Source organism: Scyliorhinus torazame, chromosome 8 (genome assembly GCF_047496885.1).
Source record: "Scyliorhinus torazame isolate Kashiwa2021f chromosome 8, sScyTor2.1, whole genome shotgun sequence".
Lineage (NCBI taxonomy): Eukaryota > Metazoa > Chordata > Chondrichthyes > Carcharhiniformes > Scyliorhinidae > Scyliorhinus > Scyliorhinus torazame.
The window spans coordinates 259,507,809-259,532,074 of record NC_092714.1 but is presented as its reverse complement, the minus strand read 5'-3'; the positions used below and the strand labels follow the sequence as shown (position 1 = coordinate 259,532,074).

At 53.0% G+C, this 24,266-nt stretch overlaps 1 protein-coding gene across 2 annotated transcripts in view; it reads left to right on the top strand.

The window, feature by feature from the left end:
* Positions 1-24,266, top strand: part of LOC140428571 (rho GTPase-activating protein 39-like) — a 302,434-nt gene that overhangs the window by 80,754 nt on the left and 197,414 nt on the right. The window contains exon 1 of one of the 2 annotated variants that reach the window (XM_072515194.1): positions 2,414-2,546. The exons of the other annotated variant lie outside the window; for it this stretch is intronic. Coding sequence (XP_072371295.1) covers positions 2,536-2,546 — 11 coding nt within the window. The 5' untranslated portion in view covers positions 2,414-2,535. Of the gene's footprint in view, positions 1-2,413; positions 2,547-24,266 lie in introns of those variants that run through there. 2 annotated transcript variants of the gene reach the window in all.

Sequence of the window (24,266 nt, the reverse complement as noted above, 5' to 3'; positions counted from 1 at the left end):
ATTGACGAGTACTCCCGGTTCCCATTCGCCACCCCCTGCCCCGACATGACCGCAGCCACCGTCATAAAAGCCCTCCACAGTATCTTCACGCTGTTTGGTTTCCTCGCCCACGTACACAGCGATAGGGGGTCCTCCTTTATGAGCGTCGAACTGCGTCAATTCCTGATCAGCAAGGGCATCGCCTCGAGCAGGACGACCAGTTACAACCCCCGGGGAAACGGCAGGTGGAGAGGGAGAACGGAACGGTCTGGAAGACCGTCTTACTGGCCCTACGGTCCAGTAATCTCCCAGTCTCCCGCTGGCAGGAGGTCCTCCCGGATGCTCTCCACTTCATCCGATCACTGCTGTGTACCACAACCAACCAAACCCCTCACGAACGTCTCCTTGTCGTCCCTAGGAATTCCTCCTCCGAGACCTCGTTCCAACCTGGCTGGCAGCTCCTGGACCCATCCTGCTCCGCAAACACGTGCGGACGCACAAATCGGACCCATTGGTCAAGAGGGTCCACCTCCTGCACGCTAACCCTCAATACGCCTACATGGCGTACCCCGATGGCCGACAGGATACGGTCTGCCTTTGGGATCTGGCGCCCGCTGGATCCTCACCCACACCTCCAATACTGACCCCATCCTCCCTCCCACCGGCGCACCCCACAGCCGTCCCCTTCCCAGGTGGATCGGTCCTTCAACTGGTCCCATCTCGGGGTGATGAAGCTGCTGAAGAAGCCGAAGTCAACTCCCGGAGCCACGGATGCCCGAGCCGGCGCCTGCATCACCGCCGGAGCTACGACGATCGCAGAGGACAACCAGGGCCCCCGATCGACTAATTGCTTCACTCTGACTGTAAATAATTACTGTAAATAGTTGTGACATGTAACGAGGCAAAACACTGTGCTAATGTATACCGGGTACCACCATAACCTACACCTCTACCACTGTATAGCGCAAGACCACCACCCCCGTCGGTGTCTTTTTTTAACAGGGGGTGAATGTGGTAGTCTGTATTAGGGGTATTACGGTACCCTGAATAATGCTGTAAGACCATTGGTGTGGGAGGTACCTGAGACTGCTATTTTCATTGGTGAAGCCTGTCTGCTGGTTCCGCCCAGTAAGGCGGAGTATAAGAGCCTGAGTCTCCCCAGCAGCTGCATTCTGTACCTGTGCTGCTGGGGGAAACATCTAGTGCAATAAAGCCTGCAATTGTCTCCAATCTCGTCTCAGGAGTTATTGATCGAGCATCAATACTCAAATATGGTTCAAAATGCTGTATTTATATCATGATTTTCATTACCACTCGACATCTTAAAGTGTTTACCAGCCAATGAAGTACTTTTGAAATGTAGCCACTGTTGTGATGTGAGAAATGTGGCAGCCAATTTGCATACAGCAAGCTCCCACAAACAGCAATGTGATAATGACCAGATAATCTTCCTTCTGCGATGCTGTTTGAGGGATAAATATTGGCCAGGACACTGGGGATAAACCCACTGCCATGGGGTCTTTTACATCCACCTGAGAGGGAAGCTGGAGCCTCAGTTTGACACCGCATCTGAAAGACCAGCACGGTAGCACACGTGGCTAGCACTGTGGCTTCACAGGGTCTCAGGTTCGATTCCCCACTGGGTCACTGTCTGTGCGGAGTGTGCACGTTCTCCCCGTGTCTGCGTGGGTTTTCTCCGGGTGCTCCGGTTTCCTCCTACAGTCCAAAGATGAGCAGGTTAGGTGGATTGGCCATGCTAAATTGCCCTTAGTGTCCAAAAAAGGTTAGGAGGGGTTATTGGGTTATGGGGATAGGGTGATAGTGAGGGCTTAAGTCGGTCGATGCAGGTGTGATGGGCTGAATGGCCTCCTTCTGCACTGCATGTTCTATGTATGTGCCGCGGACTGGATTCTCCGACCCCCGGCTGAGTATTTCTCAACGGCGCACTGTTCGCTGTTGGCGGGATTCTATCTTCCTGCTGTTTGTCAATGGGATTTCCCATTGAAGCCACCCCATGTTTCCGGGAAACCCATGGGCGAGGGTGCGCTGCCGCTGGGAAAGGAGAATCGCAACAGCCGGAGAATTCCGGCCCGCATCTCTGACAGTGCAGCACTCCTTCAGCACTGGACTGGAAAGTCAGCCTTAATGGAATGGGACTTTGAAGTCAACCCTGACCCTTGTGATTAAAGGCCAGTCTGCTCCCGGCTGACTCTTGGCTGTATGGGTGTGTGGAGCTATTATTGGCTATTTGTGAATAGTTTTTGGCAGACCTGTTGCAGAATGGAGCAACATTGCTCGCCCCGGTTTAGGAAGCGCTGAGCCTTCCTCACCGACAGAGGGGAGCAGTGGCTGGGTTAATCCTTGGCCACTGCTGGATCTCTCTCTCTCTCTCTGGCAGTTGGCTCTTTGTGTCTCTTCCATTCCTTTGAGCGTTATTCCTCCTGTTGAGCGGCAGGATCAGATTTCACATCCGCCACACTATTCAGAGGCTGGGGTGGAGGTTCCTTCACTAGGCGCTGCCAGCAACACAAGTCTTGTCCTCGATATGTAACAAAAATGGCTGAGAGGTAAGAGGGATTCGACTTTTAATGTTCTCACGTTGCATTGTTGAAAAAAAAAATAACTTTTAACCTCTCGCAAGTTTGGAAGTTGGAAAACTGCCGGCAAAACTTGGGAGGAAAAAATGCATTTGACGCTCAGGTTTTTTTGTGCCGTGGGGCTTTGAAATAAAAGCAATCCTGAGACTTGGGATTTGTTTCAATGTGTTTTAAACGGCGAACGGATTCATTGTTAGTGGATTTAGGATTGGGGGGGAATGTTGTACCGACTTTATTTCTCCTTCCCATAAGCTTTAATGCCTTTTGAAAAACTCCGATGCTTTTTTGAACAGTAAGTGTTGAATGAATTCCTGCTTGCCCTGCGAGTTAAATTACTCCGAAGGTATCCAGTCGATCCCGGCACTTGCAATTTTGTCTCCTACTTTTTTCTTTTGTTGCAATGTTAGCCACAGGAGCCTCTCTGCCTGTCCCTGTCCCTGCCTCTCTCTCTCTCTCTCCTCTCCCCAGCCCTCTCTTCCCTGCGCAATCTGTTACTTTGCACACATTGTTAAACCTCCATCCAGCCCCAGTCCTTCCCGATTACGATCTGCTGCAAAGTCGGATCGTTTGTTTAGTTAGTTTGCGAGCAGGATGTTTGTCCTCAGAGGAGCGTTTTCTAATTAGGATATAAAGCATTTATTGTCTCCTTTGGGGGGGGGGGGGGGTGGTGGGGGGAAATTTCGATTGACTTTTTAAACAAAAAAAATTGTGCATCGGGACAATTGCCTGGAATCTGCCTCCACAACGTCGGGCTGTTGTAATCCGGTTGTATTTGATCCCAGGCTTTGTCAATAGGCGCTTCCAGTAGCTGCAGGTTTCATGTGGGCGACTGGATTGACATGGGAGTAAGACAACAGCAAGCTGCTGAAATCATTGCATTCCCGAATAAAAATTGTCGAAAGAAATTGCCACTTGGTGATTTTAAAAAGCAGGTTTGATATGAGTGGCTCAGTCTGATTCATACCTGGTGATGTTTCTGTAAGGTGATTACCATTACTATTGTGGGGGTGGAAGGTGACCCAATTCGGCTTGCTCACAAACCTGCTGTAACCTGCCCTGAAGTGTGACATGGTAAATGTATTGTCAGTGTGGTACAAATGAATAGAGAGACCAGATCACGGGTTCAATACCTGGTCTCTGTTAAATTCGTTGTTTTCAACTGGGCTTGTGATTAAACTAACACAGTTGACTGCAGTGTTCCCGGGATAAAGAGAATAAGTCCCTTGCAGGCTTGCTCCTGTTTGCCAACAAGTAATAAGTAATTCTGGGCAGAAAGTGTGTGTGTGTGGGGATGTGTGGGCTCCCGAGAGTGAGGATTAGGGTTCAGATCGTTGGTAATCGTAGAATTTACAGTATAGGAGGCCATTCGGCCCATCAAGTATGCACCTGCCCTTGGAAAGAGCGCCCTGCTTAAACTTAAACCTACACCTTCCTATCCCAGTAACTGGACCTAATCTTTTGGACACTGAAGGGGCAATTTAGCAATCCATTCCACCTAACCTGCACATCTTTGGACTGTGGGAGGAAGTCGGAGCACCCGGAGGAAACCCACACAGACACGGGGAGAAAGTGCAAACTCCACACAGTCACCTGAGGCCAAAATTGAACCTGGGTCCCTGGAGCTGGAAGGCAGTAGTGCTAACCGCCGTGCCACCCTGTGATGCTTCACAAAATTAGAGCCTTCGGCCCTCCAAGCCTGCACCTACCATGCTGACATACCTAGTCAGAACTAAAAAACCCTGACCTTACGGGGACCATGTCCCTCTATTCCCATCCTATTTATGTATTTGTCAAGACATCCCTTAAAAGTCGCTATTGTATTTGCTTCCACTACTTCCCCCGGCCTCGAGTTCCAGGCTTCCACCACGTGGTTGAATAGTTTGGCAACGCTTATTGGTGAGGTTGGCACAGAAAGCATGGCTGGTTAAGCAAAGTTGTGGGGGGGGGGGGCAACAGTCGTGGTTCTGAACTCTGAACCAGCAGGGAGGAGAAAATGGGACTGTGCTGGAGGGAAATCTTCCCAGAATCTCAAAGGTTGCTTGTGCACATGAGATAACGTGTACATAGTGCTGGAAGTGGGGGGGGGGATTTTTCTGAGCTAACCTATCAATTTTAAGCATAATAAGGTGCCTGAGGTTTAATTGTAATGATGATGGCAGATGTGAATAATGTGCTGATTACTGACTGTCGGAAAGTACCCAGGGGGGAGCCACATTCTGGGTAATTCTGTAATTCAGTTGACTTGAGATATTGCAAGTCACTTTACATCAGTACCCCCCAGTCAACCGGGGAGGTATAAACGGTTGCAGTCCCACATTGGATTTCCCAACATTATCATAGATTATCATAGAATTTACAGTGCAGAGTTACCAGTGGCTTGAATTTTCTGGATCCCAAAGAGAAGCACATAGAAGCAATGCATCAACAAAACCTGTGTTCTGAAAGTTGGGAATGTCAGGAAACAATACTTGGGAGTACAGTCTTTAACATAGAAGCATGTTCTGGTATATGGTGGGGGGAGAGGGCGATTTAGGATGGAAGAAAATGCTTTGTGTGATCCACCATGAGGAATATCTTCACCTTGATCTGTTTATTGCTACCCACTCCTCCCCCGGGGTTACTAATTGTCACTTGGAGGGGAGAGGAGAAGAAACTGGGTGTGGATGCACAGGATCAGAGTCATACTTAATTGCAGGGCCTGAATGTGCTTGGCAGGCACTGAAAGAAAGGACAGTCATTTCTGTGCGCGCGTGTTTGTTTGTTTCAATGCTGAATGTGAACATGTCTCATCCTGACTGTGACATTTGAGGTTGAAATGTGAATAGAAAAGTCACTCCATCTTCCTGTTGGTTATTTTGTCAATTTTCTTTTTATTTGTGAACTCAACTGGTTGAATGTGGCTCAGTCAAATTGCCACTAACTCTTCAATTGAACTTTTCTTGGCCCCCTGTATTTCTCAAACCACCCCCCACCCCTCCCCATGCAAGGACTAGCTCTGATGACACGTGTAGCATCTGACATGCATAATTAACGATTGAATAAAGGGAAAATTGGTTACATTGGAGCCAGCAATCTTAAAATAGAATCTTACAACACAGAAGGAAGGCTATTGGGGCCCATTGTACTTGTGGCATGCCGAAGCCGAAAAGGCCTCGTCTGCACTGTAGATGACGATGCCTTATTTATACTAACTGCCTGACAATCAGACCCAGGAGGAAGATCTCGATTGGCTGAATATGGAGAGCTCTACTGTTATAGAGTCATTATGGCAGAAAAGGAGGACATTCGGCCCATGGAGTCAATTCTGGGCTCAAATAGTACATAAATAGTGTAAACAGCAGCTGTTTTGAAAAGGGTTTGTGCCATTGTGATATCAAGTCAAGGTCCAAATACTCTGAAAGAAGATAACTTAATTACAATAAACCATGTGGTGGGGCCTTGGGCTACTCCCCTCTGGAGCCAGGTTGGACAACATGAAGAAACCATTTTTTTTAAGGCAGCGAGTTGTGATCTGGGATGAATTGCCTGAAAAGATCGTGGAAGCAGATTCAGTAGTAACTTCCAAAAGAGAAATTAGATACACTACGTGAAGTGGAAATAAAATGGCTAATTGAAAGCTCTTTCGTAGAAGTGGCAAAACCATGCTGAATTAAGTGGCCTCCTCCTGTGCTACGTTATTCTGTGACTCTCCTTCAGTTTTGGCTCAAGACTCAACCCCAGAGCTAGGATGTCAGTGGCTGCGAAGCAGAAACTTCAAAATTGTCAATTATAAACTGTGACTCAGTGGGTCCAGTACCCCTCTCTGTTCTTCAGTGAGCAGATTGTGGGTTCACGTTTCACTCCAGAGACTTGAACACAATCTAAGCGGGAACCCCAGTGGAGTGTTGTCCTGTAACGGGTCCTGTCTTTTGACGAGACATTAAACTTCCCCTCGGATCTCTGCAACAGAAAAAAGTCTGGGGTACGATCTTGAACAAAGGTGGGAGTTCGGCCCTGTGTCCTGGCCAATATTTATCCCGCTGCCTATCTTGAATAAAGCTGGGGAGTACTGCCCTGTGTCCTGCCCAGTATTTATCCCTCTATCCCTCTACCAACATCACTAAACAGATTACCTGTGCAGTATTACATTGCTGTTTGCAGTACCTTACTTTGTACGGGATGGGCTACTGCTTTTACTAAATTACAATGGGATTACATTTCAAAGATCAGCATCTCTCCATTTACAAATGGTGATGCTTACAGAGCAAACAATCCGTTTCATGTGGGGTGTTTTAAATGGCGCAGCTTTCCTGAAGGCGGAAGAAGCCAATCCTTGAGAGCCAGGTTCTGCCATAAGTGCTGCATATGAAACTCTAGGAGTCGTTGTGGGTCATTGTTTTTGGTGGTGCCACCTGTTGCCAAGCCGCTGTAGCCTCTGGTCATGGTGGTGCTACATGTTAGTCCTCAGGAGGTGTCCTCATTTATTTGTGTCATCATCTAGTGGCTCCCAAGTATGAGAATCGATGTTTAGGGCCTTCCAAGTCATGCTTTCATCGCCAAGTGGAACTTGAGGCATTCAACTCTGTCTGGCTCAGGTTAACTCACCATACAGAAAGTCCTTGGGTATGTGATCATTTCCAGTCAACAAAGCTGCCTCTGCTTAAAAAATACCGAAACCATGTTGCACCAGCCTGACAACAGAGGAAAATAGCGAGGCCTCCTGTGGGCTGGCATACATCTCCATGGTGACCCGTGGCATGCCAACAGGTGCCAATGCCGAAAACGACACTTGGAAGCTTCATGTGTGGAACTTTGGCAGATCCTGGCTGTCCGGGATTGGCCTTTTCAGCTCATGTGCTTTGGGACATCCTGAGGTTTGAAAGGTGCCAAATAATTACAAGTTTTTACTTCACGGGGGGCAAGTGTTGAGTTTGAATTTCAGGTTATTCGGTCGACTTTTTTTAATAAATAATTTTTATTAAAGGTTTTCATAAAATATCAGTAACAAAATGAGAAAGAAAAAAGAACCCAACAGGGTTAAGTACAAAACACAATCTAAAAAGCAACCCTGCAACCCCCCCCCCCCCCCCCCCCCCCCCCGTACCTAAATAATAAATTAACATTAACACCCCGACTAAAGACAACAGGTGTATACACCCCCTCAGACCCTTCCAGTGTAAATAACATAAACAAAAATAAAGTAACCCCCCCCCCGCCCCCCGAGCTGCTGCTGCCATTGACCAATGTCTATTGTTCTGCCAGAAAGTCTTAAGAACGGTTGCCACTGCCTAAAGAACCCTTGTACCAACCCTCTCAAGGCGAATTTCACCCTCTCCAATTTAATGAACCCTGCCATATCGCTGATCCAGGATTCCACGCTTGGGGGCCTCGTATCTTTCCACTGAAGGAGAATCCTTCGCCGGGCTACCAGGGATGCAAAGGCCAGAATTCCAGCCTCTTTCGCCTCCTGCACTCCCGGCTCCTCTGCCACCCCAAATATTGCGAGCCCCCAGCCCGGTTTGACCCTGGATCCTACCACCCTTGACACCGTCCTCGCTGCGCCCTTCCAAAATTCCTCCACGCTGGGCATGCCCAGAACATATGGGTGTGATTTGCTGGGCTCCCTGAGCACCTAACACACCTGTCCTCACCCCCAAAGAACCTGCTCATCCTTGTCCCGGTCATGTGTGCCCTGTGCAGCACCTTAAACTGTATGAGGCTGAGACTCGCGCACAAAGAGGAAGAGTTTACCCTCCCTAGGGCATCTGCCCATGTTCCCTCTTCGATCTCCTCTCCCAACTCCTCCTCCCACTTACCTTTCAACTCCACCACCGAGGCCTCTTCCTCCTCCTGCATCACCTGGTAAGTTTCCGAGATCTTCCCCACTCCCACCCACCCCCCCGAGAGCACCCTGTCCTGTACTGTGTGTGGCAGTAGCCGTGGGAATTCCACCACCTGCCGTCTGGCAAACGCCCTTACCTATAAGTACCTGAAGGTGTTCCCCGGGGGGGAGCCCGTACTTCTCCTCCAGCTCACCCAAGCTCGCGAACTTCCCGTCCACAAACAGGTCCCCCAACTTTCGTATCCCTGCCCTGTGCCACCCCAAAAACCCTCCACCTGTTCTTCCTGGGGCGAACTGGTGGTTCCCCTGTAATGGGGTCCACGTCGAGGCCCTAACTTCCCCCCCTATGCTGCCTCCACTGCCCCCAAATTTTGAGGGCCGCCATCACCACCGGGCTCATGGTATACCTCCTTGGAGGGAGCGGCAGCGGCGCCGTTGCCAGCGCCCCCGGACTCGTACCCACGCAGGACGCCGTCTCCAGCCTCTTCCATGCAGCCCCCTCCCCCTCCATCACCCACTTGCACACCATTGTCACATTGGCGGCCCAGTAGTACCCACAGAGGTTGGGCAGCGCCAGCCCCCCCCTATCTCTACTCCGCTCCAGGCACACCCTTCTCACCCTCGGAGTCCCTCGCGTCCACACAAACCCCATTATACTCCTGTTAACCTGCCTGAAAAAAGCCTTCGGGATAAACACTGGGAGGCACTGGAACAGGAACGAAAACCTTGGGAGCACCGTCATTTTGATTGACTGCACCCTACCCGCCAGGGACAGCGGCAGCACGTCCCACCTCTTGAACTACTCCTCCATTTGCTCCACCAGCCTTGTAAAGTTAAGCCTATGCAGGGCCCCCCAGCTCCTCTCCTGACCACCTGGACCCCCAAATATCTGAAGCTCCTCTCCGCCCTTTTTAGTGGGAGCTCGCCAATCCCCCTCGCTGAACTACGAACCGCTCGCTCTTCCCCATATTGAGCTTGTACCCCGAAAAGTCCCCGAATTCCCTAAGGAACCTCATTACCTCTGGCATTCCTCCACCGGGTCCTCCACATACAGCAGCAGGTCGTCCGCAGAAAGCGACACCCTATGCTCCTCCCCACCCCGCACCAACCCCCTCCAGTTCCTCGACTCTCTCAGTGCTCTCAGGGGTTCAATCGCCAGTGCGAAGAGCAGGGGGGACAGGGGACACCCCTGTCTCGTTCCTCGGTGCAACCGAAAGTACTCGGACCTCCTCCTATTTGTGGCCACACTCGCCATCGGGACCTCATACAACAGCCTAACCCACCTGGCAAACCCCTCCAAAACCCGAACCTCTTCAGCACCTCCCACAGGTACCCCCACTCTACCCTATCAAAGCTTTCTCAGCGTCCATCGCCACCACTATCTCCGCCTCCGCCTCCCTCGCCGGCATCATGATAACGTTCAAAAGCCTCCGCACATTCGTGTTCAACTGTCTCCCCTTCACAAACCCCGTCTGGCCTTCATGGATGATCTGCGGCACACAATCCTCAATCCTCGTGGCTAAGACCTTCGCCAGCACCTTGGCATCTACGTTTAGCACCAAAATCGGACTGTAAGACCCACACTGCAGGGGATCTTTGTCCCGCTTCAGGATCAAGGAGATCAGTGCCCGGGACATCGTCGGGGGTAAAGCCCCCCCCCCCCCATCCCTTGCCTCATTGAAGATCCTAACTAACAGCGGGCCCAACAGGTCCATATATTTTTTATAGAACTCGACCGGGAAACCATCCGGCCCCAGTGCCTTCCCCGCCTGCATGCTTCCTATCCCTTTGATCAGCTCCTCCAGCCCAATCGGGGACCCCAGTCCCGCCACCAGTCCCTCTTCCACCTTTGGAAACCTCAATTGGTCCAGGAAACGGCCCATCCCTCCCTCCTCCTGTGGGGGCTCGGATCGGTACAATTCCTCGTAGAAGTCCCTGAAGACCCCATTGATGCCAACCCACTCTGCGCCACGCTCCCTCCCCTGTCCTTAACTCCCCCAATCTCCTAGCTGCGTCCCGCTTCCGAAGCTGATGCGCCAGCATCCGGCTTGCCTTTTCCCCATACTCGTAGACCGCCCCCTGGGCCTTCCTCCACTGCACCTCCGCCTTCCTGGTGGTCACCAGGTCGAATTCGGCCTGGAGGCTGCGCCTCTTCCTCAACAATCCTTCCTCAGGTTCTTCCGCATACCTCCTGTCTACCCTCACCATCTCCCCCACCAGCCTCTCCCTCTCCCCCCCGCTCCTCCGCTCCTTGTGGACCCTAATGGAGATCAACTCTCCCCTCACCACCGCCTTCAGTGCCTCGCATACCATCCCCACTTGGACCTCCCCGTTGTCGTTGGTCTCCAAGTACCTCTCTCTACTTCCTCGGACCCGCTCGCTCACCTCCTCGTCCGCCAACAGCCCCATCTCCAAGCGCCATATCGGGCGGCTGGTCCCTCTCCTCTCCCACAACTCCCAAGTCCACCCAATGCGGGGCGTGGTCCTAAATGGCTATTGCCGAGTACTCTGTTTTCTGTCGACATTTTAAATTAAATCAGCCCCCTTTATCCAGAATCTTGGAGTGATGAATAAATAATTTTCTTGTGATTTGACTAAACAAACACTGATGTAAAAAATGTGCCCAAAGAGCTGATTGTGGCAATTGGATGCACCCTACCAGGCTAGGGAGAGAGAAGCAAAAATAATATGACTGAATTCCTGTTTTAAAATCACATGAATTTTACCTCATAAGAAAGAAACTATTCAGCCCATTGTGCTGATGCCGGTTGTTCTTGAATTTTGCTTCTTCCACTTCCATTTTCTTTCCAAAGCCATTATGGATTTTTGCTTCCACCACCATTTTTAATATAATCTTTATTGTCACAAGTAGGCTTACATTAACACTGCAATGGAGTTACTCTAGTCGCCACATTCCGGCGCCTGTTCAGGTACACCGAAGGAGAATTCAGAATGTCCAAATTACCTAACAGCGCGTCTTTCAGGACTTGTGGGAGGAAACCGGAGCACCCGGAGGAAACCCCCGCAGACACTGGGAGAACGTGCAGACTCCACACAGACAGTGACCTAGCCGGGAATCGAACCTGGAACCCTGGTGCTGTGAAGTTTTGGTGACCGTTGCCTGTCCAAGTAAACCCTTGCCTAATAATGAATTGACCATATACTCTCAATCTCCGCCTTTGTTCTTTTATCTTAAACTTGTGCCCTCAAGTTCTTCACTTGAGGTATCTACTGTACTTACTATATCAAAAACATTCAGTCATTTTGAAACTACCTGCTTCGGATTTTGTTTAAACTTCTCCCTCCTGCTGAAGAAGAGCTCTGTTTCCCCTCTCTGGTCTCACCTTGGTGAATCTTCTCTGTAATCTCTCCCTGGCCGAGACTCTTGAGAAGCTGGGTGCAATATTCTTAACCATGATCTAACCAATGAAAATAGAGCAACTCGCTTTTATATGACACTTTCAGGACATGCCAAAATATTTCCTCCGAATAAGAAAATGGCAAACCATTTAGGACTGCGATGAGCAGGGATTTCTTCACTCGGTAGAGAATCTTTGGAATTTTTCGTCCCAGAGTGTTGTGGAAGGTCAATCTTTGATTATGTTCAAGACCGAGATTACTAGATTTCTGCATTCTAATGACATGAAGGGGTGTGGAGTTGGAGCGGGGAAAATGGCAATTGAGGTAGATGATCAACCTTGATTTAGTTGGAGGTGGAGTAGACCTGAGGGGGCTGAATGGCCTGCACATGTTCCTGTGATGTGTGTAGATAGGGCAACCAATTTGTGCACAGCAGGATCTTTAATTCGTTCATTTGTGAGCACTCTATTCAAAGACATATGTTTGACTCTTTACTTCATCCTGTGCTGGTTTTCTCGGCAGTTTTTGTCAGTGGTGGTTTGCCATTGCCTTCCTCTCTTAAGGACAGGGAAAAGAGGTAGGTCCTAAGTCTACCTCCGCTGGAGCAGAGTCAAATTTGTGCTGCTGACATTCAGAATCACTTGCTACATCGAGCCAACTGGGTGGCTTGCTTGCGAGGCCAGCAATTGTTGCCTATATGTGCCTTTTAGAAAATGTTAGGGAAAATTCTAAATGCAGTGGGCAATTTGAGAGTTGAAAGCATGTTGATAGAATGTGTTTTAAAAAAAAAAAAAATCTGTTCTGCAGGGCCTGGGTGCTTTTAGCTGCAGCCAATGAAATTGACAAAAGAATGTGCTTTTCACTCTGGGCTAATGTATAGTGGTTCGCCTGGGGAAGTCCCTGAGGAATTAATGTGCTTTGCAGCCTGCAGAGATAAGTTGTTTTTCAGCTTGGGGAGATGAGGTCATTGCTGGGTGGAGCCAAGGTAGGCAAGAGAGACATTTAGAAAGCAATAGAGAGGCAGTTGGTGGAGGAACTTTGGAGAGAGGTGTTGCTTCTGATCGGCCTGATGCTGAGTCCACAATACTTTCACAGTAAGATAGATTGAGACTTGTGTGTTTCTTCTGGTTTAACGGGAAATGAGTAGTGTTTCAGGTGTAAATTGTAAGCAGTTCTTTTTGGGGTGAAGTTTAAAATTTAATATTTAGCAGTTACAATAAAGTTTTTCATGCAATCACTCATGGAGCCCTTGTCCTAAATGGTTGTGGGTTTGGAAGGTGTTGCCTAAGGAGCCGTGGTGAGTTCTTGCAGTGTGTCCTTGTAAATGGTACACACGCTGCTCCTGTGCGTTGGTGGTGGAGGGAGTGGATGTTTGTGGAAGGGGTGCCAATCGATCTGAATTTTTTTTTTTTTAAATGCTCTCTTGATATCAAGGGCCCTGTATTTTGCACTGATGTATTGTGCTGCCCCATCATTGGGATATTTGTGGAGCTTGCTCCCTCCAGTGAGTTGTTAAATTGTCCACCACCGTTCACCGCTGGATGTGGCAGCACTGCAGAGCTTAGATCTAATTTGTTGGTTGTGGGATTGCTTAGCTCTGTCTATCACTTGCTGCTTATGTAGTTTGACGTGCAAGTAATCCTGTGTTGTAGCTTCACCAGGTTGACACCTAATTTTTCGGTACGCCTGGTGTTGCTCCTGACATGCCCGACTGCCTCTTCTTTGAAGCAGGGTTGATCCCTTGGCTTGGTGGTAATGGTAAAGTGGCGTATATGCTGGGCCATGAGGTTACAGATTGTGGTTGAGTACAGTTCTGTTGCTGCTGATGGTGCACAGCGCTTCATGGATGCCCAGTCTTGAGTTACTAGATCTGTTCTTAATCTATCCCATTTAGTACGATGGTGGTGTCACACAACACAAAGGAGGGGATCCTCTGACTCCTGAGCCACCCTTGGTAATGGACATTGAAGTCCCTATCCAGATTCCCCTTGCCTCCCTCAGTGCCTTCTCCAAGTGATGTTCAACATGGAGGAGTACTGATTCATCAGCTGAGGATGGACTGTTCGTGGTCATCAGCAGGAGGTTTCCTTGCCTATGTTTGACCTGAAACCTGAGACTTCGTGGGGCCCAGAGTCAATTTAAAAAAAATAAATTTAGAGTACCAAATTAATTTTTCCCAATTAAGGGACAATTTAGCGTGGCCAATCCACCTACCCTGCACATCTTTGGGTTGTGGGAGTGAAACCCACGCAAACACTGGGAGAATGTGCAAACTCCACAGGGACAGTGACCCAGAGCCGGGATCGAACCTGGGACCTCGGCGCCGTGAGACAGCAGTGCTAACCACTGTGCCACCGTGCTGCCCTCAAGAGTCGATGTTGAGGACTCCCAGGCAACTTCTGACTATACCACTGTGCTGCCACCTCTGCTGGATTTGTCCAGCTGGTGGGACAGGACATAACCAGGGTTGGTGATAGTGGTTTCTGGAACGTTTTCTGTAAGGCGTGATTCCATCAGTCCGTTGGCTGTTGCTTGACTCGTCTATGAGACACCTCTCCCAATTCTGGTACAAACCCCCAAATGTTAGTAAGTAGGTTTGCAGGGTCGTGGGGCTGGGTATGCCGTTGTCATTTCTACCTTTTAAAAAATAATTGAAGTACCTAATTAATTCTTTTCCTCCAATTAAGGGGAAATGTAGCGTGGCCGATTCACCTACCCTGCACATCTTTGGGTTGTGGGGGTGGGGAGACCCACGCAAACAAGGGGAGAATGTGCAAACTCCACACGGACTGTGCTGTGAGGCAGCAGTGCTAACCACTGTGCCACCGTGCTGCCCCATTTCTATCTTAATGAATTACGTTATCCTTGAGGGATATTCTTTGACTGGGGGATCCCCCCTGTTCATGAAATCTTATATCAACCTTTAATGTGCAGCTACAATCTCGGTTTAGTGTCCCAACTGAAAGAAGGCACCGCAAGTGATCTAGCAGTCTCTCAGCACATTATCATCTTGCCCCTATTTATAGTGAACGACCTTTGCTGGAATGGTTAAGAACAGGATTTGATTCAGCTGTGAATGTGCTGGGCTTCCGACACATCAGCTGCCACACACCTGTTCAGGTACGCACACGTGGGGAAAAGTCTGTTGGTTGCTACTGCCCAAGAAACCATTAAGGCGCATGTCTTTTTAAGGAACCTCAACACCGCTTCTATCTTTGTAATCTCCTCACGCCCCACAACTGAGATATCCGAGCTCCACTAATTCTGGCTTCCTGAGCATCCACAATTTTAAGTACTCCAACTGTGGTTGTGCCTTCAGTTGCCTATGTCCAGCTGCGTAGGCTTTAAGTTCCTGAATATCCTCCACATCTCTACCTTGCTTTCTTCCATATAATGAACTCCTTAAAAACCTGCCTCTTTGGCCAAACGTTTGATCATCAATGAGCTGGTTGTTGGCAAGCGCTGTTTCACAGAACTACCAAAGTCTGTCACGTTCCTGATGAATTGGTACAGGCTGAAGGCAGGGATGAATTTGTCCTGCTTTTTGAGGTCAGCACCACATCATGGGACAATTTGCCACATTCTTGGGTAGGTGTCAGCTTTTCGCTGTACTGGAACAACTTAGCAAGGGGTATGGTGAGTTCGAGAGCACAGGCCTTCAAGCACTTCAGGCAGAATATTGTCAGGGCCACGATCCTAATAGATTCCATGGACTATCTGTCATCTTGCAGAAGGAATGGAAAACATTCATATAAGAAAGAGGTATGTGCTGTCTTGATCATTCCACACCCCCCCCCCCCCCCCCCCCCCCCCAAAATTTCTTGTGTTGAAGGATCAAATGTTACAGGAAAAAGCATTGAAGCCACTTTCCTGCTGGTGGTTTGGATTCCAAGATACCATAGAGCAGTTAATGTACTTTAATTTTTTTTTTTTAAGAGTATCCAATTAATTTTTTCCAATTCAGGGGAAATTTAACATGGTCAATTCACCTACCCTGCACATCTTTGGGTTGTGGGGGCAAAACCCCGCAAACACGGGGAGAATGTGCAAACTCCACACGGACAGCGACCCAGAGCCGGGATCGAACCTGGGATCTCGGCGCCGTGAGGCAGTAGTGTAATCGACTGCGCCATCTTGCTGCCCCGCAGTTCATGTACTTAAAACGTAATTTCTGAACCGCTGAGCTGTCATTTTAAACTATTAACTTTGACTCCTTTTTAAAAAATCTGCAGAATCTAAGATGTTAGGCGGGATTCTCCGCTCCCGGGAATAAGTGCCCGCGCTGTTGTGAATGGCGTCGCATTTCACGACGGCACGAACAGGGCCGGGCACGACCTATTCGCAGTTGGGCCGCGCCATCCTGTGCATGCGCGGGGAACGTCTTGCGCGCGCCGGCCCCTCACCAACATGGCGCCGGTGTTCTGGGGCCGCGCGCGGGAAGGAGGTAGGCCCGGGGGTGGAGAGGCCAGCCTGTCGATCAGTGGGCCTCGATTGCAGGCCAGACCCCATCGGAGGCCCCCAAAGGGCCGCCCCACAGCGTTCCCGCAGAATGCCCGCCGGCAGCGACCAGGGGTGGACGCCGATTCTCCGAGCGCCCAGCGCGAATCGCGCGCCGTTGGTTTCGGGGGGAGTGGGGTGGGAGAATCGTGTGCGGGGGTCGGGGCAGCGTGGCTCGATTCGCGCGGCGCCCCAGCAATTCTCCCACCCGGCGTGGGGGGGTGGGGAGAATCACGCCCCTAGTTTTTATTAATGTGCAATTCTGGGCATCAGGATAAAGGGAACTGCAGTTAGTTCATGTCAGTGTTAAGAGCTGGTTCACGGGTGTAGATGTCCCTTAATCTGACACTGATCAAAGAAGCCGCTGATGACTGCTTCGCGATGTGTTGCTGGGAGCCTTGTTCATTATTAACAGTGGTTGAACAGAACAATGGAATGAAGTAGCTGCAAATAAATGATGAAGCAGAATCTTGCTTCAGAAAATACACATTTTGGGTTCCCCCCTTCTTGCCTCTTGGATTGGAATATGGCTTTAAGAATACCGGCAACTTTCCTGTGGGAGCCCAGTTGCTGATTGGTGGTCTTCGGCCAATAACCACATCCACTTTCCCATCAGAATACATGACAAAACCTGACCATGTTTTTTTTTCTTCACCCCTCTTCCAGCCTAACCGCGCGCGGTGAACCGTTTGCTTTGTCCTGACTGAACAAAATAAGCTTCTGGCAGAGGTGAGGAGCTGAACCGAGGTCTCCAGTCTGTATATCTTGATGTCATGCCAAGCTCTGCCTTTGCTCAGACCATTAGGAAACTTAGTTTCTTCTTTGTGGTGTTAACAATTAGTTTCCAGCATACTCCCATGCATATGAGTATTGCCAACTGTGAAGATTGTTTCTTTTTAATAATTTATCTGTGATATGTGGGCTGATCAAGGTTATGGACTGATGTGTGAATATCTCTTGAGACTGCTGCATGCCTTGCACACAATGCAGTGCATTCATGTAATTGAATATTGAGTTACTAGTGACAACGAGGAGTTGTGCCAAAGCAGCACAATATACCAGATTTTCTTAGTATTCTTTCAGCTTCAATGCTTCCCACTATCTCTGGCTATGTGCTGAAATTCACAGGATATTTTCAACACGAGTTGCTGTCTTTTGATCTTTCAGGAAGTAGTGAGTTAAATGCACGTTTTTTTTCTCTATTTGAACAGAAAAGGCAATTGACCAGAGTGGCTGGTGGGGCCTCTTACAAATGAGTGTTGTTGATGACTGAGCCACATGTAGTGTAGAGATCTAACTTGATATTAAGTCATTGATGTGCCCCCCCCCCCCCCATTGGCGTAAAGTTTTCTGAAATCAGCCTTGTAACACAATTGTTATTTGATGGTGGTGGAGTGAGATGGGAGTTGGCAACACAGGTAATGTCACTGGGCTAGTGGCCCAGGCTAACGCCTTGGGGGGGGGCAGGGTTCAAAACTGACCAAGGGAGCTGGTGGAATTTCAATTCAATTAATAAATCTGGAATTGAAAGCTAGTCTCCGTAACTGTGACCGTGACGACTATCATGGGTTGTTGTAAAAATCTATCTGGTTCACTGATGTCCTTTTTAGGGAAGGAAATCTGTCGTCCTCACCCGGTCTGGCCTACATGTGATGCCAGATCCACAGCAACGTGGTTGCTCTTAACTGCCCTCCAAAATGGCTTAGTAGGCCATTCAGTTCCAGGACAACTAGATGGGAACAAATGCTGGCCTTGCCAATGACAACATATCCAAGGAAAGAATTATGAGCAATCTAGGGATTCAGATGTATTGTATTCTATGTATTTTGTGCAGTAAGGGTTAAAAGTTTGAGTTCGTGTATATGTGTGACTGCTGCAGTAGTGTTTTTAAAGAATCCTGGTTTGAAAGCTTTTGAGAGCTAGAGGTGAAATTAAAACATTGTAAAAGCTTGGGCTAGTGGATTTTTGTTTGGATTAAGAGGGTTCCCTGTAAGGGCAGCATGGTGGCACAGTGGTTAGGACTGCTGCCTCACGGCGCCGAGGACCCGGGTTCAGTCCCGGCCACGGGGTCACCTGGTGAAGTTTGCACATTCTCCAGTGTCTGCGTGGGTCTCACCCCCCCCCACAGCCCAAAAAGATGTGCAGGGTAGGTGGATTGGCCACGTGAGAATTGACCCTTAATTGGAAAAAAAAAGAATTGGGTACTCTAAAATTTATATTAAAAATTGAGGGTTCCCTGTGGAGTACTTAATTAGAGACATGGGGCGTCATTCTCCGACCCCCCAGAGGGTCGGAGAATGGCTGTTGGCCGCCGTGAATCCCGCCCCCGCCGGTTGCCGAAGTCTCCGAAGGGAGAAAAGTCGGCGGGGCGTTAATGGCGCCGCTGCCGCGGAGAATGTCACGGGTCTGCGCAAGGCAGCCGATTTTCGGCCTGCCGATATTCTCCCTTCCGGATGGGCTGAAGTCCGTGCATCCCATCGATCGTGCCCTGGACCATGGGGAACCCGGCCAGGGGTCCGTGCCGGGGTGGAGGTTGGGGGGGGGGGGGGGGGGGAGTGCGTGCTGGGGTGGAGGTTGGGGGGGGGTCCGTGCCGTTGGGGGGGGGGGGTCCGTGCCGTGCCGGGGTGGAGGTTGGGGGTTGGGGGGGCGTCCGTGCTGGGGTGGAGGTTGGGGGGTTCCGTGCTGGGGTGGAGGTTGGGGGGGGGGGGGTCCGTGCCGGGGTGGAGGTTGGGGGGGGGGGTCCGTGCCGGGGTGGAGTTTGGGGGGGGGGTCCGTGCCGGGGTGGAGGTTGGGGGGGTCCGTGCTGGGGTTGGTGGGGGGGGGGTCCGTGCCGGGGTGGAGGTTGGGGGGGGGGGGGGGGTCCGTGCCGAGGAGGGGATGGGAGGGCAAGTGAGTTGGTCCACCTGGCCAGGTGCCAGCCTCCAACAGTTGGACCCATGCGGTCCATGCTTGGGGGGTTCCGTGCTGGGGTGGAGGTTGGGGGGGGGGGTCCGTGCCGGGGTGGAGGTTGGGGGGGGGGGTCCGTTGCTGGGGTGGAGGTTGGGGGGGGGGTCCGTGCCGGGGTGGAGGTTGGGGGGGTGTCCGTGCCGGGGTGGAGGTTGGTGGGGGGGGGGGGGGGGTCCGTGCCGGGGGGTGCGAGCCGGTTGGGGGGGGGGGGTCCGTGCCGAGGACGGGATGGGAGGGCAAGTGAGTTGGTCCACCTGGCCAGGTGCCAGCCTCCAACAGTTGGACCCATGCGGTCCATGCCACGTGGCTGGGGGGGAGGAGGGGATATGGGCAATGATGACATGTCGTCGTTCCCCCCCCCCCCCCACCCACCAGGCCGTCATGTTTTCAGATCATCCAGCGATGTTGGCCGCCGTGGTGGCAGCCTGCAGAGGGGCAGGCGGCAGCCGCCCAGGCTGGAGGGACACCTGACCGACAGGACGAGGAGGGGGAGGAGGATGTCGCGGCCCCACGGCAACGGAGGCACCCAAGGGCGCCCCGTGTGTACCAGCCCCGGCAGTCATACCAGGACCTCACGGACCGGGAATGCAGGAGGAGACTCCGGATGAGCCGGGAAACCGTGGCACACATCTGCCACCTGCTGGCACCCCTGTCACCGTGTGGCACTGGCGGGGGGACACCCTCTCCCCGTGTCCGTCAAGGTTCCGGTTGGCCCTGAACTTTTATGCAACGGGGTCATTCCAGGCACCGAGTGGGGACCTGTCCGGCATATCGCAGACATCCGGTGCACCGGTGCATCCGGGCAGTGACAGATGCCCTATATGCCATGGCGCACCGCTACATCCGCTTCCCTGTGGCACCGGCCAGCCAAGATGCCCGGGCCGTGGGCTTCTCTGCCGTGGCCGGGTTCCCCATGGTCCAGGGCGCGATCGATGGGATGCACGTCGCCGTGCGGCCACCTGCAGATAACAGGGCCGTGTTCACTAATAGGAAGGGGACCTATTCGATGAACATACAGGTGGTCTGCGACCACCGCATGATGATCCTGCACGTCTGCGCCCGTCACCCAGGCAGTGTACACGACTCATTCGTGTTGTCGCGGTCATCCATCCCCGGCATGTACGAGGGACGCCATCCCCGGCTGAGGGGCTGGTTGCTGGGCGACAGGGGCTACCCATTGCGATCGTGGCTGATGACGCCTATACGGAGGCCACGCAATGAGGCGGAGAACCGCTACAATGATGCCCATGTAGCGACAAGGGGAGTGATAGAGAGGTGCTTTGGCGTGCTGAAGATGCGTTTCAGGTGCCTGGACCTCTCTGGGGGCGCCCTCCAGTATCGGTCAGATAGGGTCGGCCGCATCATTGTGGTGTGCTGCGTCCTGCACAACATAGCCCAGCAGAGGGGCGATGTGCCGCAGGCAGAGGAGGGCGGAGTGGAGGAGCAGCAGGAAGAGGCCCAGTCCTCCCCAGATGAGGGGGATGGGGGCAATGGTCAGGGCAGACGGGGTAGACACAGGCAGGTGGCTGTCCACCGTTACCGGCTGGCCCAGCGGGCACGGGACAGACTGATAGACGCCAGCTTCACTGACTAGATGGGCGTGGGAATCGGGCAGTATGGCCACAGACCGCACACCATGGCAACAGCCGACCACCCCACACCCCCCACCCATCCACCCACCCAGCACCCTCACCCCCCTCCCCAACCCCACCCACCCCACCCGCATGCACCCCCCCCCCATTGCCGATCCACCTGCGGCCAACGGGCCGGGCTCACACAGTTGCGGGTGGACGCGTGTCTATCGCAGGCCATGGAGGATGATGACAACCCGCCCTGCGATGAGCTCCTGGCTCTACATCGTTGGACTATGTCTGACCCATGGCCACAGTACCACCATCCACCCGGACCATCCCTGCATGCGGCTGTGACACTGCAGCGCACGGTCCCGTCCTCTGCCCGGGGGATGTTGATGGCGGCCCAGGGGGAAGGGGGCTGAGGTAAGACCACCCCCTCACACACACACTTGCGTTCAACGTACATGACACCCCGCACACTTTGGACAGAGCACAAAGGCAGCTTCGGTAGGTGTAACATTGACTTTAATAACCAAAGGAGTTCATGCACGTGCCCTAGCCCCTAAAACTCATCTGTGCCCTGCACCCGTGCCAACTTACTCAGTGTCTAATTGTTTGGCCTTACGGGCCCTCTGACTACGTCTACGTGGTTCCCCAGACGGTACAGCAGAACTGGAGGTGGACTCCTGTGATTCCTGCCCTCTGACACTGGATCCCTTTGGCGGCCGTTTCCTGGGGCGTCCTGGCCTAGATGGGCTAGGCTGCGGCCCGGGCGACTGGGATGGCGAGCTGCCAGCCTGTCCTGCCCGTTGCCCACCCGATGCACCTGGGACGGAAGGGAGGGGAGTCCGAGGTGTCGCGGTGTACCGGGACCTCCCCTACAGAGGGAGCCGGGACGGACCATACCACCAGGGTCCCAGGTTCGATTCCGGCTTGGGTCACTGTCTGTGCGGAGTCTGCACATCCTCCCCGTGTGTGCGTGGGTTTCCTCCGGGTGCTCCGGTTTCCTCCCACAGTCCAAAGATGTGCAGGTTAGGTGGATTGGCCATGATAAATTGCCCTTAGTGTCCAAAATTGCCCTTAGTGTTGGGTGGGGTTACTGGGTTATGGGGATAGGGTGGAGGTGTTGACCTTGGGTAGGGTGCTCTTTCTAAGAGCCGGTGCAGACTCGATGGGCCGAATGGCCTCCTTCTGCACTGTAAAATTCTATGAAACTATGAAACCTCCTCCTCCCTCGGGGTGCCCGATGGCCCAAAGGCCTCTACATGGGTGGGGGATGCGAACGGACTGGCCATCCGACGCCCCCCCGACATCTGGCGCTGCCAGTCCTGAAGGCCCGTGCTGGTATCGACAGGGGTCTGCAGGTTTGCAGCCATGGAGCCCAGGGGGTTGGCAAACCCTGTCTGTGACAGTGCGACGCCGGCTCGCACATGGCCACTGGCGCCGATGCCCTCAGCGATGGCCTGCTGAGACTGGGCCATGGCCTGCTGAGACTGGGCCATGGCCTGCTGAGACTGGGCCATGGCCTGCTGAGACTGGGCCATGGCCTGCAGAGACTGGGCCATGGCCTGCTGAGACTGGGCTATGGCGTTGAGCGCCTCTACCATCTGGCGTTGGCACTGGCTCATGGCCTCCTGTGAGAGGGTAGCCATTTCCTGGGCCACAGACGCCGCCTGCACGGAAGGCCCCAGGCCTCGCAAACCGTTCCCCATGTCTGACACCGTCGCACCCATTGCCTCCACCGTGGACGCCACCCGTGCGGTGTCGGCCTGGGTGGCACGCATGACCGGCACCACTCCCAGCTCCTGGACGCGGGTGGACTCCTCCACCTGCGACCGCAGCCGCCGCAAGCCGCCCGTCACCCTCTTCGCTCGTCTCCGGGTCGGTGGTTGCATCGGATCTATGTGTGGGTGTGGTAACTGCAGGAACCCGGGATCCATCTGGGCGGCAGATGTTCGCTTGGGCTGGGCTGCCCTCCGACCGCCCGGTTCCTCTGCTGCTCCTACCTCCACCTGCTGTACCGGGACGGCTGTGTTGTGCGCACCAGTGAGTGTACCAGACGCCTCATCACTAAAGTGCCCAACCGTGGTGAGTGTTTCTGCGATGGTGGAGGGTGTTGGTGACAGCAGTGGCGTTGTGTCGTGCTCTTCGTCCCACTCTGAGTCCATGGCACTTTGGGGTGGGGGTTCGTCTCCACCCATCCACTCTGAGTCACTGTCCGGTATTTCGTCTTCCCGGGTAGTGGTATCCTGGGTAGTGGTGTCCTGGCTCGGATGTGACGGGGGCCTGTGGCTGCCCCCCTCGTCGCTGGGTGGTCGCTCCCGCACGTGACGAGGGGTGTCGTCTCCCTGTTGCTCCAGGTCTCTCCGTCTCCCGTGGTCTCCGAGGGGCATCCTGCGGGCGTCGCATGCTGGAGGGTGCGGGTCTCTCCGTCTCCTGTGGTCTCCGAGGGGCATCCTGCGGGCGTCGCATGCTGGAGGGTCCGGGTCTCTCCGTCTCCCGTGGTCTCCGAGGGGCATCCTGCAGGCGTCGCATGCTGGAGGGTGCGGGTCTCTCCGTCTTCTGCGGTCTCCGAGGGGCATCCTGCGGGCGTCGCATGCTGGAGGGTGCGGGTCTCTCCGTCTCCTGTGGTCTCCGAGGGGCATCCTGCGGGCGTCGCATGCTGGAGGGTGCGGGTCTCTCCGTCTCCTGTGGTCTCCCAGGGGCATCCTGCGGGCGGTCTGCATCTGCGGGGATGGGTGCCTGGACGTTTGGTCCTGCGATACACAATGAAGCATGCATGGTTAGACATCAGGCAGTGATCAGGTGATACGGGGAGGGGGATATAGGGGAGGGGGATATGGGGACGGGCTGTCGGTGGCTCACTCGCTAGTACGCCCCCGACCTCTGCATCAGCAACCTCCCGGTCCTCCGGTCCGCCAGCCAGTTCCAGGGCCCTTTCCTCGTGTACGGTCAGTGGCCTCTCATCAGCGGGCCCTCCTCCAGTCCTCACATGCTCCCTATTGTTGTGTGCGCGCTTCTCCTGTGGGGGGGGGGTGGCAGGGGTAAAAGGCAACAGTGTTAGGCAGGTATATGAATGCACGCCATCGGTTGCGCGTGCATTGCAGAGGTTAAGGTTAGGGCTGGATTCACTTGGGGATATGGGGGAGGGGGGGGGAATATGGGGGAGGGGGGGGAATATGGGGGAGGGGGGGGAATATGGGGGAGGGGGGGGAATATGGGGGAGGGGGGGAATATGGGGGAGGGGGGAATATGGGGGAGGGGGGGAATATGGGGGAGGGGGGGAATATGGGGGAGGGGGGGAATATGGGGGAGGGGGGGATATGGGGGAGGGGGGAATATGGGGGAGGGGGGAATATGGGGGAGGGGGGGGATATGGGGGAGGGGGGATATGGGGGATATGGGGGAGGGGGGGATATGGGGGAGGGGGGGATATGGGGGAGGGGGGGATATGGGGGAGGGGGGATATGGGGGAGGGGGGGATATGGGGGA